This window comes from Mandrillus leucophaeus, unplaced genomic scaffold (assembly GCF_000951045.1).
Source record: "Mandrillus leucophaeus isolate KB7577 unplaced genomic scaffold, Mleu.le_1.0 Scaffold338, whole genome shotgun sequence".
Classification (NCBI taxonomy): Eukaryota; Metazoa; Chordata; class Mammalia; order Primates; family Cercopithecidae; genus Mandrillus; species Mandrillus leucophaeus.
Window position 1 is genome coordinate 2,814,786 of NW_012103565.1, and position 18,283 is coordinate 2,833,068.

General features: G+C 38.5%; 1 protein-coding gene across 2 annotated transcripts in view; it reads left to right on the forward strand.

The window, feature by feature from the left end:
* Positions 1–18,283, forward strand: part of KPNA3 (karyopherin alpha 3 (importin alpha 4)) — a 103,432-nt gene that overhangs the window by 34,498 nt on the left and 50,651 nt on the right. The window contains exon 2 of one of the 2 annotated variants that reach the window (XM_011988777.1): positions 17,776–17,820. In XM_011988777.1, the coding sequence (XP_011844167.1) occupies positions 17,779–17,820 (42 nt within the window). In that variant the 5' untranslated portion in view covers positions 17,776–17,778. Of the gene's footprint in view, positions 1–17,362; positions 17,821–18,283 lie in introns of those variants that run through there. The other variant, XM_011988778.1, reaches the window with a different exon arrangement.

Below are 18,283 nucleotides of genomic sequence, written 5' to 3' on the forward strand. Positions count from 1 at the left end.
ACCTAGAATATATACAGGTGAGCAAAATAATAAATAGTACTGTTTTAGATGCCAGATACAAATATTTTTCTATATTTAAAGATTAACTAGATTTTTCCTTATATATATTCTGTTTATAACATGGAAAAGTTACATATTACTGCACAATTCAGAATTCATCAGGAAACAAATCTGGATTATCCAGAGTTATTAATATATAATTGGTAATTGAAGCCATGGAGATATATATGATAACCTAGAAAGGGTTTGTAGAGTAACTAGATGAATAGGCAGAACCTTGGGAAGAGCAACATGGATAGATGAAGGAGGAAGATGAAAGAGGAGGAAAACCAGGAATGTGGTATTATGGAAGTCAAGGAGATGAGAATGAATGTTCTCCTGCAAAGATACCATGTAATTAAGGATTGTGTTCCATGAATAGAAGGTTGCTGATAATGTTGGCAAGAGCAGTGCCAATGGCATTTTGGATGGAGTGGACTAAATAAGTAGAAATGAAGGCAGTCTAGACTATTTCAAAAATTATGGCGAAAGAGAACAGTAACTAGTTAGAAGAAAATGTAAAAATGTAGGTTGAGAAAGGGCTTTTTTTTTTTTTTTAAATGAAAGGCATGGGCATGCTTATGATACGGGAAATAGAATACTTGAAAGATGGGGGAGAGGAGATGGATAATTGGTGAAGCAAGGGGACGGTTGATGAGAGAATATTAGATTCACTGCACAGCCAGCCACCTCTTGCACTGTCATTGTGACAGGATGAAAGGAGACAGGGATGTTGGGATTGGGGAGGAGATTTAGATGTGCACATCAGGAAGTTGAGGGAGTGCTACTATCTGATAGTTTATGTTTTCTCAGTAAATATGAGGCCTGGTCTTCTACTGAGAGGAAGGAGGATTTGGAAGCGGGCTTGAGCAGTAGCTTTTTGTGCAAAATCTAACTAGGAAAGCCTGGAAAGATTTCTAAACAGTAAGCATTGAGAGCTTAATTGAGGTTAGAGACCTAGAATTTGTTATACCTATAATGGAGGTTGAGTAATTTGTTTTTTCTCTTGCAACACTTAGCAACTCAGCTTTTGGAGTGAGAATTGAAACAACCCAGGGTTAACTTTTCACCAGGGCAACAGGATAGAAGTACAAGAGTTAGAGTTGATGAAGTATAAGGACTATGTAAGAAGGAAACAAAAACAGGAAGAGCGAGATTCTGTCTCAAAAAAAAAAAAAAAAGACCAACAGACTAAAAACTGACAAACTGACTCTTTTTTTTTTTTGAGACAGAGTCTCTCTCTGTTGCCCAGGCTGGAGTGCAGTGGGACCATCATGGCTCACCACAGCCTCAACCTCTTGGGCTCAAGTGATCCTTCCATCTCAGCCTCTGGAGTAGCTGAGACTCCAGGTGCTCAGCACACACCCAGCTAATTTTTTTTCTTTTTGTAGAGATGTCTCATTATGTTGCCCAGCCTGTTCTTGAACTTCTGGACTTAAGCACTCCTCCCACCTCAGCCTCCCAAAGTGCTGGGATTGCTGGTGCCCACCACCTTGTCTGGCTAATTTTTGTATTTTTAGGAGAGACGGGATTTCGCCAAGTTGGTCAGGCTGGTCTTGAACTGCTGACCTCAGGTGATCTGCCTACTTAGACCTCCCAAAGTCCTGGGATTATGGGTGTGAGACACCATGCCTGGCCAGTTTTTAGTCTGTTGCTTTTTGAAGATAATCTGTTTTTCGCTGGCTCCTTCTAGGATATTTTTCCCCTGGGAAAAGAAATCTTTTTATTTTCCCATTTGCAGTTTGCTGGGTGTCTTGAATCTGTGGTTTATTGTTTTTTATCAGTTCTGGAAAATTCTTTGCTATTATCTTTTCAACAGTTGCCTCTGTCTGGAGGAACCCAAACAAATACTGTTTTGTATTTTTTGTATCCTCTGTGTTTCTTACCATCTCTTCTGTATTTATCGTCTTTGGCCCTCTTTTATTTCATAATTGACAGTTTCTTCTGACCTGTCTTAAAGTTCATAGAATCTCTTAAACTACTTTAAATTTGCTGTAAGAACCATCTGTTGAGTTCTTAATGTTGGTTATATGTCTCACTTAATAATTATTTTTTCATATCTCAAAGTTCTGTTTGATTCTTTTTTTATTTTTCAGATCTGGTCATTTCTGATCATTTCTTCTGGCTTGCTGATATATTTTAGTTCCATTTTTCTGTTCCTGAAATACTTACTGTAGTTATTTTATATTGTATAACCTAAGTGTTAATTTAGGTTTAACTCTCCAGCCTGGCATCAGGGGTCAGGACTTAATTTCTGTTCCCAGTATGAATTAGGCAGCTACCCTCATAGTTTTCATTTCACGTAATTACCTTTTATGACTTCTCCCATAAGTTCAACTTGACTGATCTCTCCTCCTCTTTACTACTTATATGACATCAGCAATGCATTAAAAAATATTTTTTTCTGTTAATAGCCAGGATCCAGTTGTAGTAGAGCAGGTAACCTCCCAAATATGAGGTCTTTCAGAAGTAACATATACTGTTTCTGTCCTACTTTTTTTGTTATTAAGAATATGTGTGTTATTTAAAATATAGGAATTCTTTTTAAAGACACGATACCATTATGACACTTGCTCATGTGATCATGGAGAGAAAGGGCGGCAGTGCTGGTTCGAGTCCCGGAATCCGAAGACCATAGAACCTGGAGTTCTGAAAGCAAAAATTACTCTTTGCTCCTCTTTTTGTTCCATCTGGGCCCCCAGCTTATTGAATGCTGCCCACCCACATTGAGAGTGAAACTTCCCCTATCAGTCTACTAAGTCAAATGCCAGTCTCTTCAGGAAATACCCTCACAGGCACTGGGACAGCCCAGTCATTCTCGTCAAATGCCTGACCGCCTGGGTTTTCCTTTCAGCAGAAGAGGGACGAGCTCAGTGCCTTCTGAACCACTGAGGATAATCAATGCTTTTACCAGCTTTCTGGGTATCCCTTAATCCAGTTAGGTTGACACCTGGAATCAACCATCACAAGGTCCACACATTGTGATTGATTGATTGATACGAGTTCAAAGTCTCCTTTTTAATTTGTGGTCTCTTAACCTCACCGTCTTTGTCTTTTTCTATGCACTTGATTGTTGGAGAAACTAGGCATAGAGGTTCTCATAATCTGAATTTTACTTTTTTTTTTTGAGATGGAGTGTCATTCTGTCACCCAGACTGGAGTGTAGTGGTGTGATCTTGGCTCACTGCAACCTCTGCCTCCTGAGCTCAAGCAATCCTCCCACCACAGCCTCCTGGGTAGCTGGAATCACAGGCATGTACCACCGTTCCTGGCTGAGTTGTTTTTTGTATTTTTGGTAGAGATGGCATTTCATCATGTTGCCCAGGCTGATCTTGAACTCTTGAGCTCAAGCACTCTGCTTGAATTGCTGGGATTACAGGCATGAGCCACTGCGCCCAGCTGGATTTTACATTTTATCGTGTCTCTTGACATGTATATTGGCCCTCTGTATTTCCTGTAAATTCAAAGTGGAATCTAGAAGCTTTATCAGATTCAGATTATTTGGGGGAATTGGGGAACAAGACTGCATCAAATGTGATGGTTTTCTCTTCCATCAGAAAGGCACATAGTGTCTGACTGTCTCTTTCTGTTATGTTGACAACCACTGAGGAACATTGTCTAAGTCTGTTATTTACTAGGATTTGTAAAATGATGATAATCTGTCATTCCTTCTTTAAGTTAGACCAGGGGTCCCCAACCCTGGACCACTACCAGTCGGTGGCCTGTTAGGAACCGAGCTGCACAGTAGGAGGTAGGCAGCAGGCAAGCAAGTGAAGCTTCATCTGTGTTTACAGCTGCTCCTCATTGCTTGTATTACCACCCGAGGTCCACTTCCTGTCAGATCAGCAGCTGCATTCGATTCTCAAAGGAGCACAAACCCTGCTGTGAACTGTGCATGCGAGTGATCTAGGTTGCATGCGTCTTATGAGAATCTAATGCCTGATGATCTGTTAACCATCTCCCATCATCCCCAGATGGGACCTCTAGTTGCAGGAAAACAAGCTCAGGCCTCCCACTGATTCTACATTATGGTGAGTTGTATAATTATTTCATATTACAATATAATAATAATGGAAATAAAGTGTACAATAAATGTCATATACTTGAATCATCCTGAAACCACCTGTTCTACTTCCTAGTCCATGGAAAAATTGTCTTCTGTGAAACCGGTACCTGGTGCCAAAAAGTTTGGTAACAGCTGAGCTAGACTACATCTATTAAGAGAAACCTTCCCCTCATCTATTAATTGGTTAGATTACCCCATGATAAAAGTTGTGTAGAAACAGTGAAATGAATGCTTGATTCTCTCCCCTTATCAGTTTTCAAAATAATGAGGTAGTTCATTATCATCCTTCAATGATGACCATTTAGTTGTTTGGGTTTTTATTTCCATTTCCTGGATTTACAGATTGAAATCTATGTGTATTTGAATTCATTGTCTTATTGATAATTGATTATAATTATACTGTCTTTGAACATTTGGAGCCTCTTCATGTTAGCTCCTGAGTCATTTTTACAAGACTCTAGTCTTGTAAATATCTTTGATATTTGGTATGTTAAGATATTGCAGGCTTATCTTATACCTTTTCTGCCCATTGGTCAGAATGAACCAATTCTCTCTGTTTGCTATTGGTGGTATTTTTTAGAGTATTGTCTATGCACTCACTGATTTGGTCATTGTTTCTAGGCGTTGCAGATACACATCTCCAAGTAGACATCTTGGAGTGGATAGATGTAGGATTAAAACAAAATTTTGTGTGTGTATGTATGTATATAAATATATGTGTATGTGTGTCTATTTATATGTATGCATATGTATATGTGTATTTATATACATACGTGCATGCATAAACACACACATATAATGCATATATTGATATTCCAGTTCAAATTCAGGACTATGGGTTTTACTAAACTACCTCTATCATATATCTGTCTTTCTCCTAGGCCAAACTTCCTGTTTTTTTCTAACACCAGGAATAATAGAATATGACATTTTTACTCATTTGCTTTATTCCACATAGACACATAATCTCAGAATAACAATACTAGCAGTGCTGCACCCAGTAATAGGGTTACTCAGAACAGTTTGGAGCTCTCCTGGTAGTTCTCTTTAGGATTGACTGGGGATGCAGGGTTAAATTGCTGTGTTGAAAAGTTACATGGGATAGTGTGATTATGCTACCAAATGGATACACATTTATGTTCATTTCTTTTTTTAGTTTTAGGGATTGCTTTTCTTGTTAAATTTGATTTTGTCATATACATGTGCAGTTTATTTTCATGGTTTTAAAGTCAAGTCCTAGTTTCCTTGTCATCACCTATATATTTATGTATAAAAGAGTCATTGTGTGTGATCTGTTTTATTTTTTCTGTTTTATTATACTTTTGGCCTTTAGGAATGTTTGTTGTTTTGTTTTTGTTTTCTTTAGTGCTCTCTTTCTTAGTTATTTTCTATTGATTCCCCATTATGTACATTATTGAAATTAGTTGTGACTTTCTCTTCTCCTTCCCCCTCAGCATCTGATGTATATCCTTTAACATTTTTATTAAAAACTGACCTTTATTTTGAGGTGATTGTTGATTCACATGCAGTTGTAAAATATAACACAGAGAGATCCTGTTTATCCTTTCTCCAGTTTCCCCAGTGGTAACATCTTGCAAGATGCTTGTACAATATTTATGTTCATTGAAGTCATTACTTGTATCAGCAGTTTGTTCCTTTTAATTGCTATATAGTGTTCCATGGTATGAATGTACCAGTTTAAGCTGTGAAGGATACCTGGGTTGTTTCCAGGTTGTAGCTATTAAGAATAAAGCTGTTGTAAACATTTGTGTACAGGTGTGTGTGTGTGTGTATGTAGATAAGTTTTCATTTATCTTGTATAAATGTCCAGCATGTAGTTGCTGGGTCCTATGGTTGTTACATGTGTACTTTATTTTTTTTTTTTTTGAGACGGAGTCACGCTCTGTCACTCATGCTGGAGTGCAGTGGTGCGATCTCAGCTCACTGCAAACTCCGCCTCCCGGGTTCACGCCATTCTCCTGCCTCAGCCTCCTGAGTAACTGGGACTACAGGTGCCCGCCACCACGCCCAGCTAATTTTTTGTATTTTTAGTAGAGATGGGATTTCACCGTGTTAGCCAGGATAGTCTCGATCTCCTGACCTCGTGATTCGCCTGCCTTGGCCTCCCAAAGTGCTGGGATTACAAGCGTGAGCCACCGTGCCGGCCACATGTGTACTTTAAGAAATGGCCAAAGGTGCTATCATTTTACATTCCCACAAGCAATGTATGAAAACTCTCCATACTCACCAGCATTTGATATTATCACAATTTTAAATTTTAGATGTGTAGTAAGATCTCATGGTGGTTTTAATTTGCATTTCTATTTCCCTGATGGCTAATAGTATTGAACATCTTTTCATGTGCTTATTTGCCATGTGTATATCCTCTTCCATGAAATATTTTTTCATTTCATTTGTCCATTTTCTAATTCCATTGGTTGGTTGGTTAACTGTTGAGCTTTGAGAGTTTTTTTTGTTTTTGTTTTTGTTTTTTAATTCTAGATATTAGTACTTTCTTGGATATGTGGTTTGCTATTTTTTTTTTTTTTTTTTTTAGTCTCTAGCTTCTCTTTTTATCTTCTTTACATGGGTGTTCACAGAGCAAAATAGTTTTTTATTTTGATGAGGTCTAGTTTACCAACTATTTCTGTTACGGATCATGCTTTTAGGGTCCAGTTTAAGAACTCTTTGCCTAGCCCCAGATCCCAAGGAATTATCTCTTATGGTTTTTCCCAAAAGTTTATAGCTTCACACTTATTTTGAATTAAATTTTCTTTTAAGGTGTGAGGCTTGAGTAAGGGTTAATATTTTTGTCTCTCAGTATCTATCTGGTCCAGCACTGTATGCTGAAAAGTTCATTGACGTCCTCGATTTAACTGCTTTTGCACCTTTGTAGAAAATCAGTTGGATGTATTTGTGTAGGTTTATTTTGGGTTCTCTGTTCTTTTCAGTGTGTATATTCTTCCACCGATAATCACACAATGTTTATTACTGTAGCTATGTAATATATCTTAAAATTGGCTAGATTTATTCTTTCCACTTTGTTCTTCATTTTCAGAATTGTTTTAACTATTCTACTTACTTTGCCTTTCCATAGAAATTTTAGAATAATACTTTCTGTCTGCAAAATATATTGCTGGGATTTTGATAGGAATTGCATTAAACCTGCATATCAGTATGAGGAGAATCAACATCTTTACCAAGTTGAGTCTACCAATCTGTGAACACAATATGCCCCTCCCTTTTTTCTCTTTTTTAAACTAGAAACAGGGTCTTGCTCTGTCACTGAGGCTGGAGTGCAGTGGTGCAATCATAGTTCACTGCAGCCTTGAACTCTTGGACACAAGTGGTCCTCTTGCCTCTGCCTCCCAGGTAACTAGGACAGTAAACACTTGCCACCATACCTGGCTAATTTATAAATTTTCTGTAGAAGCTGAGTCTCACTATGTATGGTCTTGACCTCCTGGGCTCAAGCAATCCTCCCTCCTTGGCCTTCCAAAGCGTTGGGATTACTTGAGCCATTGTCCACCATTGTTTGTTTGTTTTGAGGCAGGGTCTATCTCTGTCTCCCTGGCTGGAGTGCAGTGGCACAGTCTCCATTTACTGCCTGAACTCAAGAGATCTTCCTACTTCACCCTCCCCAATAGCTGGAACTACAGGCATATACCTCCATGCCCAGCTAAATTTTTTTTCTTTTTTTTTTGTAGAGATGAGGTTTCGCCATTTTGCCCAGGGTAATTTCAAACTTCTGGGCTCAAGCAGTCCACCTGCCCCAGCCTCCCAAAGTGCTGGGATTACAGGCATGAGCCACCACACCCAGCTGTTGTTGTATTTTTAATTTCAGTGTCTACTTATTCATTGCTAGTATATAGAAATACAGTTGATTTTTATGTTATATTCTGTGACCTTGTTGAACTCACTTAATAGATCTGGAAAGTTTGGTATATTCCTTGGAATTTTTAAATCATGTTTTCTGCAAATAAGGGATTGTTTTATTTCTTTTATTTTATTTTATTTTTTATTTTTGAGATGGAGTCTCCCTCTGTCGCCAGGCTAGAGTGCAGTGGCGCGATCTTGGCTCACTGCAACCTCCGCCTCCCAGGTTCAAGCGATTCCCCTGTCTCAGCCTCCCGAGTAGCTGGGACTACAGGCGTGCGCCACACCCAGCTAATTTTTGTGTTTTTAGTAGAGACGGGGTTTCACCATGTAAGCCAGGATGGTCTCAATCTCTTGACCTCGTGATCCGCCCACTTCGGCCTACCATAGTGCTGGGATTACAGGAGTAAGCCACCGCACCCAGCCAGGATTGTTTTCTTTCTTTTGCGTCTATATGCCTTTTACTTTATTTTCTTGCCTTATTTTACTGGCTAGAACTTCCTATGTTGAATAATACTGGTGAGAATGGACACCATTTTCTTGTTCTCAATCTAGGGAAACAGTATTCAGACTTTCACCACTAGAATGTTAACTCTAGGCTTTTATTTTTCTGAGTGTTTTTACTGTAAATGGATGTTGAATTTTGTCAAATTTTTATCTGCATTGAATAATATAATCCTTGATTTGTCTTCATTAGCCTATTAGTATGATTTATATTGATTGATTTTCAAATACAGAACCAGCCTTGTATCCCTAGAGTGAAGTCTGGTAGTATAGTGAATTCTAGTTGGTAACATTTTGATAAGAATTTTTGCATCTGCAGTCATTGAGATATGGGCCTGCAGTTTCTTTTCTTCTTCTTTTTTTTTTTTTTAATGCTGTCTTGTCTGGTTTTGTTATCAGGTAATTTTGTAATTAGCTTCATAAAGTGAATTGAGAAGTGTATCCCATCTGTTTTTTGGAGAGATTATATAAAATTGGTGTTAGTTCTTCTTTAGGCATTTGGAAGAATTCTCTAGTTAAACCATCCAAACCCTGAAGGGAAGTTTTAAAATTATAAATATAATCATCTTAATAGTTACAGACTTACTCAAATTAGGTATTTCATATTGAGTGAGGTGTGATAGTTCTTGCTTTTTGAGGCATTGGTCCATTTCATCTAAATTGTCAAATTTATGTGTGTAGAATTGTTTGTAGTTTTCCCTTGTTCTTTTGATGTCTGCAGAGTCTGTAGTGATAGTTCCTTTTTCATTTCTAATATAATTTCTGCACTTTCTCTCTTTTTTTTTTTGGCCAGTCTTGTGTTAATTTTACTGATTTTTTTTTTTTCTTTTAAGAACTAGGTTTTTGTTTCATTAATTTTCTCTACTTTTTTGTTTTCAGTTTCATTGATTTCTGTTTATTAATTCCTCCTACTTGTTTTCGGTTTGTTTTGCTTTTTATGTTGTAGGCTGTCGAAGCTGGGAGTTTTGATTATTGGTTTGACTTTCTCTCTTTCCTAATGTTTGCATTAGATGCTTTAAATTTCTCTCTCAGCACTGCTTTAACCTCTTTTCTGCTCTACTCTCCTTCAGCATCTGATGTGATGCAATTTCCTTTTCTCACCAGTTAATAGTTAATAAGGCAATCAGTACACTTTGTTGTTTTTTTGTTTTTATTTTTCTTGAGATGGAGTCTTGTTCTGTCACCCAGTCTGGAGTGCAGTGATGTGATCTCGGTTCACTGCAGCCTCCCCCTCCCAGGTTCAAGCGATTCTCTGCCTCACCCTCCTGAATAGCTGGGATTACAGGTGCACACCACCACACCCGGCTATTTTTTTGTATTTTTAGTACACCATGGTACACCACCATGTTGGCCAGACTGGTCTCGAACTCCTGGCCTCAAGTGATCCACCCGCCTCAGCCTCCCAAAGTGCTGGGATTATAGGTGTGAGCCACTGTACCCAGCCCACTTACTCTGTATTTCACATACATGTTTTGTCTTCCTCTTGAACTTTGTGTCTACATTGTCAGGGCATGTAGCAGTTAAATACTATATTTTATCCCTTATAACAGTGGTTCCCAACCTTTATGGCACCAGGGACCATTTTCATGGAAGACAGTTTTTCCGTGAATGGCTGGTGGGGGAGGATGGTTTTGGGATGAAACTGTTACACCACAGATCATCAGGCATTCGTTAGATTCTCATAAGGAGCACACAACCTAGATCCCTCACATGCTCAGTTCACAACAAGGTTTGTGTTCCTGTGAGAATCTAATGCCAACCCTGATCTGACAGGAGATGGAGCTGAGGCCCTAATGCTCACTTCCTGCTGCTGTGCAGCCCACCTCCTAGTAGCCCATGGACTGGCACCAGTTCGCGGCCCAGGGATTGGGGATCCCTACCTTAGTTCTACAGGTAAATAAATTCAGTGCTCACAGTCACCTTGTATCAGTGTCTCTCCAGTTACTTTGGTTGTGTGGTGACCATTGTCTATTAAATTCTTCAGGAAGTGGTCATATAAACAGTAGTCCTTGAGTTGTGTTCATAACAGTTGTTTTGCCACTTGTATGCTTTAAATTTAGTGGCTTTGACTGGATATAAAGTCCTTGATTCACATTTTCAATATTTTTTGCCTGATGTCCAGATGCATTTTTCTTTTATTTGCTTTTTGGAAGTCCGTTAGTTTTACTTGTATATGTCTCAGTGTTGGTTTTTCTGGATGGATTCCCCCGGTACTTGGGTGTACTTTCAGTATTTCAGTTCAAGTCTTCTAATTTCAGGAAGTTTTTCTTGATTTATAGTTTTAAGTATTTGCTCTGTTTCATTCCTTCGGTTTTCTTATTTGAGGACTCTTTATTATATGAACTTAAAATCTAAGTGCCTTTATTGTCACTTCTTTCTGATAATTTTCACCTTCATTTCTGATTACAGTTTTTTTTCTTTACATAGTCTGTTTCTCTTAAGCATTATCTGTTGCATACTGGCTCTTAAGATTGCTCTTGGCTAGGTTCCTTTCTGAAATACTTTTTTCCTTTATTTCTAATCCTTTTTTGATTGCTAGGACCTCATTTCTGAGTTTTTCTAATTCTGACTGATAATGTTCTTTCACATTTTCTATCATTTTCTAGGACAGTTTTGATCAGTTTTGTGTGTATGTCTTTTCAGTAGGCTTTCAATAGCATCACTCTGTTTCCTGTTCTCTCATTTCTTATAGCATGGGCTTCAACGCCAGTCCTTTCCTGTCCATTTTTTGATAGGTTTTCCTGAACTTTTAAGAGCAAGAAGTGGGTCAGGATAGTCTTTCTAGTTTCACCATTCAAGATCTTTTTCTTCTGTTGTATGTTACAAGGTGATTTTTTTTTTTTTTTTTAAATGGAGGTGGCATTGGCATCCTGTTTTCTGAGGTCTGGCTCTGTTCATTGTAGGACGTTGTCCAGGAAGAGGACTTTAGTTCTTTGATTTTGAGTCTAGCTCCATCATACTTTACAGTGTTGGTGTGTGCAAAAGATCCCTTCCATTTGCAACTGTTCTCAAGTTGCCTTTCCAAAGTCTCTAGTCATTCATGATTTGGGAGTTTTCTTGTTCTCAGGGTCTTCAATTACCCCATAACTTCTGCCCTTCCATTGTCTTCTGCATATATGCTGGTACCATATGAGTCCTGTAGCTGGTGATTTAACCAGACCCTGCTTGTATTTGAGAATTTGTTGGAATACTTTGTCTCCCAACCTTGTAGGTGTTGTTTGTTTGCTTGTTTTGGGGACAGGGTCTCTATCACTCAGGCTGGAGTGTAGTGGTATGATCATGGCTCACTGCAGCCTTGACCTTCTGGGCTCAAGCCATTTTCTTGCCTCAGCTTCCTGAAGAACCGGGACCACAGGTGCACACCACCACATCTGGCTAATTTTTGATTTTTTTGTAGAGACAGAGTCTCACTGTGTTGCACAGGCTGGTCTCAAATTTCTGGGCTCAAGCAATACTCCCGCCTCAGCCTCCCAAAGTTCTGGGATTACAGGCGTGAGCCATTGTGCCTGGCCCTCTTGTAGGTTTTGTCTGTGGAGTTTGAGTTTGGCTATTCTGATGACTTTTTTTTTGGGTGGGGCAGGGGATGCCAAGAGATGAAAAAAATCATTGACACATCTTATTTGAGAGAAAGATAACGCAGGTTTTGCATTTTAAAAAGAATCCCCCGGCTGCATTGTGGAAAATTGATTCAGGGCATGGAAGAAGACTGCTTAGGCTATTTTAGTAGTCCAGATTAGATGATGGTGCCTTACTCTTAGATAGTGGCGGTGGAGCTGGGAGGTTTGAATCCTGTTTTGGTGAATTGTTTGATTTCAAAGGACTGAAAGAGTGAGTAGACAGGGATAGTCTTCCAGGATTGGTCTCTTGCAACTATTTGGATGGTTGTATAGTTTCCTGGCATTAGGAGTATTGACAGGAGAGGAGATGTGGGGATCTTTTTGGTGAGGGTGTTAGGAAGGGAACAAGTATATTAGTTTTAAGCATACTGAGTTTGAAGCCTTAAAATAATCTCTCTTCCAGCCCCTAACATACATATGCACATATTTTAATTGTTTTGGGAGCCTTTTTCTGTCCCTCTGATTATATCTCCTTTTGATACAAAACTTAACATTTACTTTCCTATCTCAAGCTTCACCCTTTTTTTTTTTGAGACAGAATCTCACTCTGTTGCCCAGGCTGGAGTACAGTGGTGCACTCTTGGCTCACTGCAACCTCTGCCTCCTAGGTTCAAGCAATTCTTATGCCTCAGCCTGTTGAGTAACTGGGATTACAGGCATGCGCCACCATGCCCAGCTAATTTTGATATTTTTAGTAGAGATGGGGGTTTCACCATGTTGGCCAGGCTGGTCTCGAACTCCTGACTTCAGGTGATCTGCCTGCCTCTGCCGCCAAAGTGCTGGGATTACAGATGTGAGCCACTGCGCTCGGCCAGCTTAACACATTTTTATCACTCATTATTACTCTCATTTCCACTAGACCAGATGTTGGCAAACCTTTTTTTTTTTTTTTTTTTTTGCCAAGGCAGGGTCTCACTCTGTTGCCTAGGCTGAAATGCAATGGCACCATCATGGCTCCCTGCACCCTTGACTTCCTGTGCTTAAGCAGTCCTCCATCTCAGCTCTCCTGAGTAACTGAAACTGTAGTTGCACACATGAGCACAATGAGAGGCTACCTCTACAAAAAATGAAAAATCAGCTGAGTGTGGCTGTGCTTAAGTGATCCTCCTGCCTTGGCCTCCAAAAGTGTTGAGATTACAGGCGTGAACCACTGCACCTAGCCTGCTAACTTTTCCTTAAAAGGACAAATAGTAAATATTTTAGCATTTGAGGGCAAAAAGGCAAAAATAAGAGCATGATGTAGGTACTTAATATCATGTATAATGTAACCACTTAAAAAATGTAAAAACCGTTCCTGTTGTGACGTACAAAAACAGCCTGCCAGATTTGATACACAGGCTATAGTTTGCCGATCCCTGTGCTAGAATGTAAATTCTGTACTTGCTTCCTAGTTGGCAAATGTATTGCCCGATGTATTTTAAATGTATTGAGTAAATTTTTGTTGAATGGGTGAATGACTTATAGATTAGGAGCTTAAGAGACAGTGGACTAAAAATAGATACTTGGGAGTGGTCTTGAAACAGTAATTGCAGACATGAGGGTAGATGAGATCACTTGGGAAGAATATAAGGGAGAATATAAGGGAATCCATCTTTTTCTTTAATTTAAACAAAGAGCATAATAAGTCACGACTAACTCAGAGGCACTTATATCATGTCTAGTAGTCAGTACCTCTTCTTAACTGACCTAAGTGAGTTTGGCCATTTACACTCATGATTCTTTTGGGTGAATAAGTGGTCTTTAATTATTAGAGATAGGTGAGCGTAATAGATACTTTCGCCTTTGAAGTTTTGCTATTAATGAGTTATATACGCAAGTCTTAGAATTCTGCTACATATATAAACACGTATTAGTAAACAGTCACAAAAGTCACACAGTTTGTTTCATGCGTATAGTACTTTTAGACTGGAGATGACCACCTTGTAAGAAAACTTCAGCCCTAAGCAGATACCATAATGTTCTGACTAGGATTAGGTGATACAGTTCTCTAAGAAGAGATGGAACACAGGATCAAGGGGGTTTCTAGACACAGAAACTTCTCTGAAGTTGAGCTGTAGGGCCTGCCAGATTCTTAGACCCCAAACAAGTAAGAATCAAGTGCCTGCATTTCTAGTCAATTCCTGTATCTTGAATAACAGTTCTACTTTAGCCGTAAAAATCTATTTCCAACGTTCCTTATGTAGATTATCAAACCAGTGTCTATAAATTGAGATGTTCATTTTCGAAGCACTTATTACCTGGGAGCTAACTCCTGTTTAGGTGTATTTAAAATGTTAAATTAATCACCACTTAAGTGTGGTTTCCTAATTTAGTGTGGTTCTTCAGAATTTAACTCACCAATTCTTTCTATACAGAAATACCTGAGTGTGAATTAAGATGGTAGAGCAGAAAATCATATTTTGGAGCAGATATGCTACCTGGGTCTTTTTGTTATGCATCATCTTACAATAATTCATAAATAAGTGTTGCAAATATTGCAGTGAAAATATTTTTCTTTTCAGTTATAGGAACAATTGGAGTAAATATTCATTTAGGTAAAATTTTTAACAGTGGTAGAGTTCTAATCTTCCAGTGAATAAAGATAGCTTACAGAGTTATCAAATAACACTTCATTAATGTTGGTATTTGAAGATTGTTCGACATTCGTTGTCATTTTTATGAATTTATGCATAAGACATTCTCTCTATTAATAGTACTAAAGTCACAATGTAGAAACATACTAAGTATAGAATTAAATTCAATGCTCTTTCTAGTGTTGAACCTTATCAGGCATAATAGTTTTTATCAGTGTATCATTCCATCACATGAAATGAATATGACTAATTTGAATTTTGTTTGGCAGTTTTGTTTATATTTAATATATGTCTCTATTTAACTGTAAGTTTATATCTAGATTATTTCAGTATACTTAGCAAACTTTATAATTTGAATTTTATGAGATTTTTTTCCTTAAGAAGATCACTGTGGTTTTAGAAAGAGATATCACAAGAATTATTAAATAAAATATAGCGTACTGAATCTGGCAGTATATTAAAAGAATAATATACCGTAACCATATAGCCTTTATTCCAAGAATGTAAGGATGTAACCATGCTTATATGTATAATAAAAGAATCCATTATATCAGTGTGTGTTGTGGGAAGTCAGGGACCCTGAACAGAGGAACTGGCTGAAGCCGTGGCCGAAGAACATAAATTGTGACAATTTCATGGACATTTATTAGTTCCCCAAATTAATACTTTTATAATATCTTACACCTGTCTTTACTGCAATCTCTGAACATAAATTGTGAAGATTTCATGGACACTTATCACTTCCCCAATCAATACCCTTGTGATTTCCTATGCCTGTCTTTACTTTAATCTCTTAATCCCGTCATCTTCGTAAGCTGTCCCCAATCAATACCCTTGTGATTTCCTATGCCTGTCTTTACTTTAATCTCTTAATCCCATCATTTTAGTAAGCTGAGGAGGGTGAATGTTGCCTCAGGACCCTGTGATGATTGTGTTAACTGCACAAATTGTTTGTAGAGCATGTGTCTTTGAACAATATGAAATCTGGGCACCTTGAAAAAAGAACAGGATAACAGCAATGTTCAGGGAACAAGGGAGATAACCTTAAATTCTGACTGCTGGTGAGCTGGGCAGAACACAGCCGTATTTCTCTTCTTTCAAAAACAAATAGGAGAAATATCGCTGAATTCTTTTTCTCAGCAAGGAACATCCCTGAGAAAGAGAATGCGCCCCTGAGAGTAGGCCTCTAAAATGGCCGCTTTGGGGCTGGCTGTCTTGTACGGTCGAAGACAAAGGGATGAAATAAGCCCCAGTCTCCTGAAGTGTTCCCAGGCTTATTAGGATGAGGAAATTCCCGCCTAATAAATTTTGGTCAGACTGGTTGTCTGCTGTCAAACCCTGTCTCCTGATAAGATGTTATCAATGACAATGTATGCCTGAATCTTCATTAGCAATTTTAATTTTGCCCTGTCCTGTGGTCCTGTGATCCTGTGATCTCACCCTGCCTCCATTTGCTTTGTGATATTTTGTTATTACCTTGTGAAGCATGTGATCTCTGTGATCCACACCCTATTCATGCACTCCCTCCCCTTTTGAAAATCGCTAATAAAAACTTGCTGGTTTTACGGCTCAGGGGGCATCACGGAACCTGCCGACATGTGATGTCTCCCCCGGACACCCAGCTTTAAAATTTCTCTCTCGTACTCTTTCCCTTTTTCAGACCAGCTGACACTTAGGGAAATAGAAAAGAACCCACGTTGAATATCAGGGGTGGGATTTTCCCCAATAAGTATGTTAGAGGGGAGATATATATTATTTCAGTGTTTCCCCATAAGGCATGCCTCTTAATAAACTCAGAAGGATATCTTACCTTTTGATATGAAACATCTATCTCAAACTTATTTTTATTTTCATGTTTTTAAGGCCATGCCAATGAATTTACTTTTTAAAAATATGAATCATTAGAAATATAATTCATTGATTGAAGGCATCAGAAACCATCTATGGCTGACTTAAGCAAAACCATAGTTTATTGGAAGAATGTAAGGTAGTTCATAAGGTGAGTAGAGAAATGGAAGAACTGGGAATTGAGGAAGTCAGGGATACAGGCATTATTTACTACCTTGTCCAAAATTCTTCCTTTGGAATTTAATGTGCCTTTTTTTCCCTTTCTCCTTAAGATTCAGAGTTATAGAAGAGATAATTCTGTTAGTGTAGTTGAGTCTCGTGACCTATTTAAGCTAGGAAAGAGTGAGCCACTTAGGTCTCATTAAGACTTCAGGATGGGAAGGATATAATTCCCCAAAGATGACTGGGTACAATTAGGGCAGGAAAATGGGTCCTAGGCAGCCAAGTCCCACCTTCTACAAAATTAACCAACAGATATCCAGTAAAATACAGAATTTGACTTTTTAACAAATTGTAGCTCATCATTTAAAGTATAAGATGTGTTAGTCATTGAGATATTATACATTTCTTCTTTCTTTCTTATTTATTTATTTTTTGAGACAGAGTCTTGCTCTGTCACCCAAGCTAAAGTGCAGTGGCATGATCTCAGCTTACTTCAACCTCCGTCTCCCAAGTTCAAGCGATTCTTGAGCTTCAGCCTTCAGGAGTAGCTGGGACTACAGGGGCATGCTACTGCACCCAGCTAATTTTGATATTTTTAGTAGAGATGGGGTTTTGCCATATTGGCCCTGGTCTCGAACTCCTGGCTCCAAGTGATCCTCCAGCCTCCTAAGGTGCTGGGATTACAGGTGTGAGTCACTGCACCCAGCCAAGATTAAATTACTTCTAACTCAAATATCTTGTTTTTTTTTTTTTTTTTTTTGGGAGATGCAGTCTTGCTCTGTCTCCCAGGCCTGGAGTGCACTGGCGCCACCTTGGCTTGCTGCAACCGCTGCCTCCCAGGTTCAAGCAATTCTCCTGCCTCAGCCTCCCAAGTAGCTGGGATTACAGGTGTCTTTTTTTGTGTTTTTAGTAGAGACTGGGTTTTACCTTGTTGGCCAGGCTGGTTTTGAACTCCTGACCTCAAGTGATTTGCCCACCTTGGCCTCCCAGAGTGCTAGGATTATAGGCGTGAGCCACTGTGCCCAGTTGAGATCTTTATATACTAGCAGTATCCATATTTTGATACATCTGTAATCTTTTTCTTTTCTAGACAATGCGAAGACACAGAAATGAAGTGACAGTGGAACTGCGGAAGGTAAGGTTGATTTACATTTAAATAAAAGTAATTAGATTTTTCTGATGTTAAAATTCTGTGTATCTTGAATAATGAAAATACTGTGGCAAATTCGTGGTCATCCCTAAAATCACACATCACTGGATAGTTTATCATGGTACTTATTTGTAATAACTTTCATTTACTGAGGGTAGTAAGCCCTGTGTGAAGCACTTTACCATCACTGAAATTTCATAACATCTGATGAAGTTAGATACTTTTTCTTTGACATCCTCTTTCTGTAGGCTTCCTCTCCCTTTCCCTGTGTAAAAGTTATACATACTTGTTTAAGATGCTTTAGATAAATAAATAAAAGTAGAAAAACCTTGTATTTTCGTAACTGAAAGCAACTGTTATTAAAATTTATTATATTTTCTTCCATTACTTTTAGAGGATCTTAGAGTTACCTTCATCAGATTGTGTTTTCTTTTTTTTTTTTTTTTTT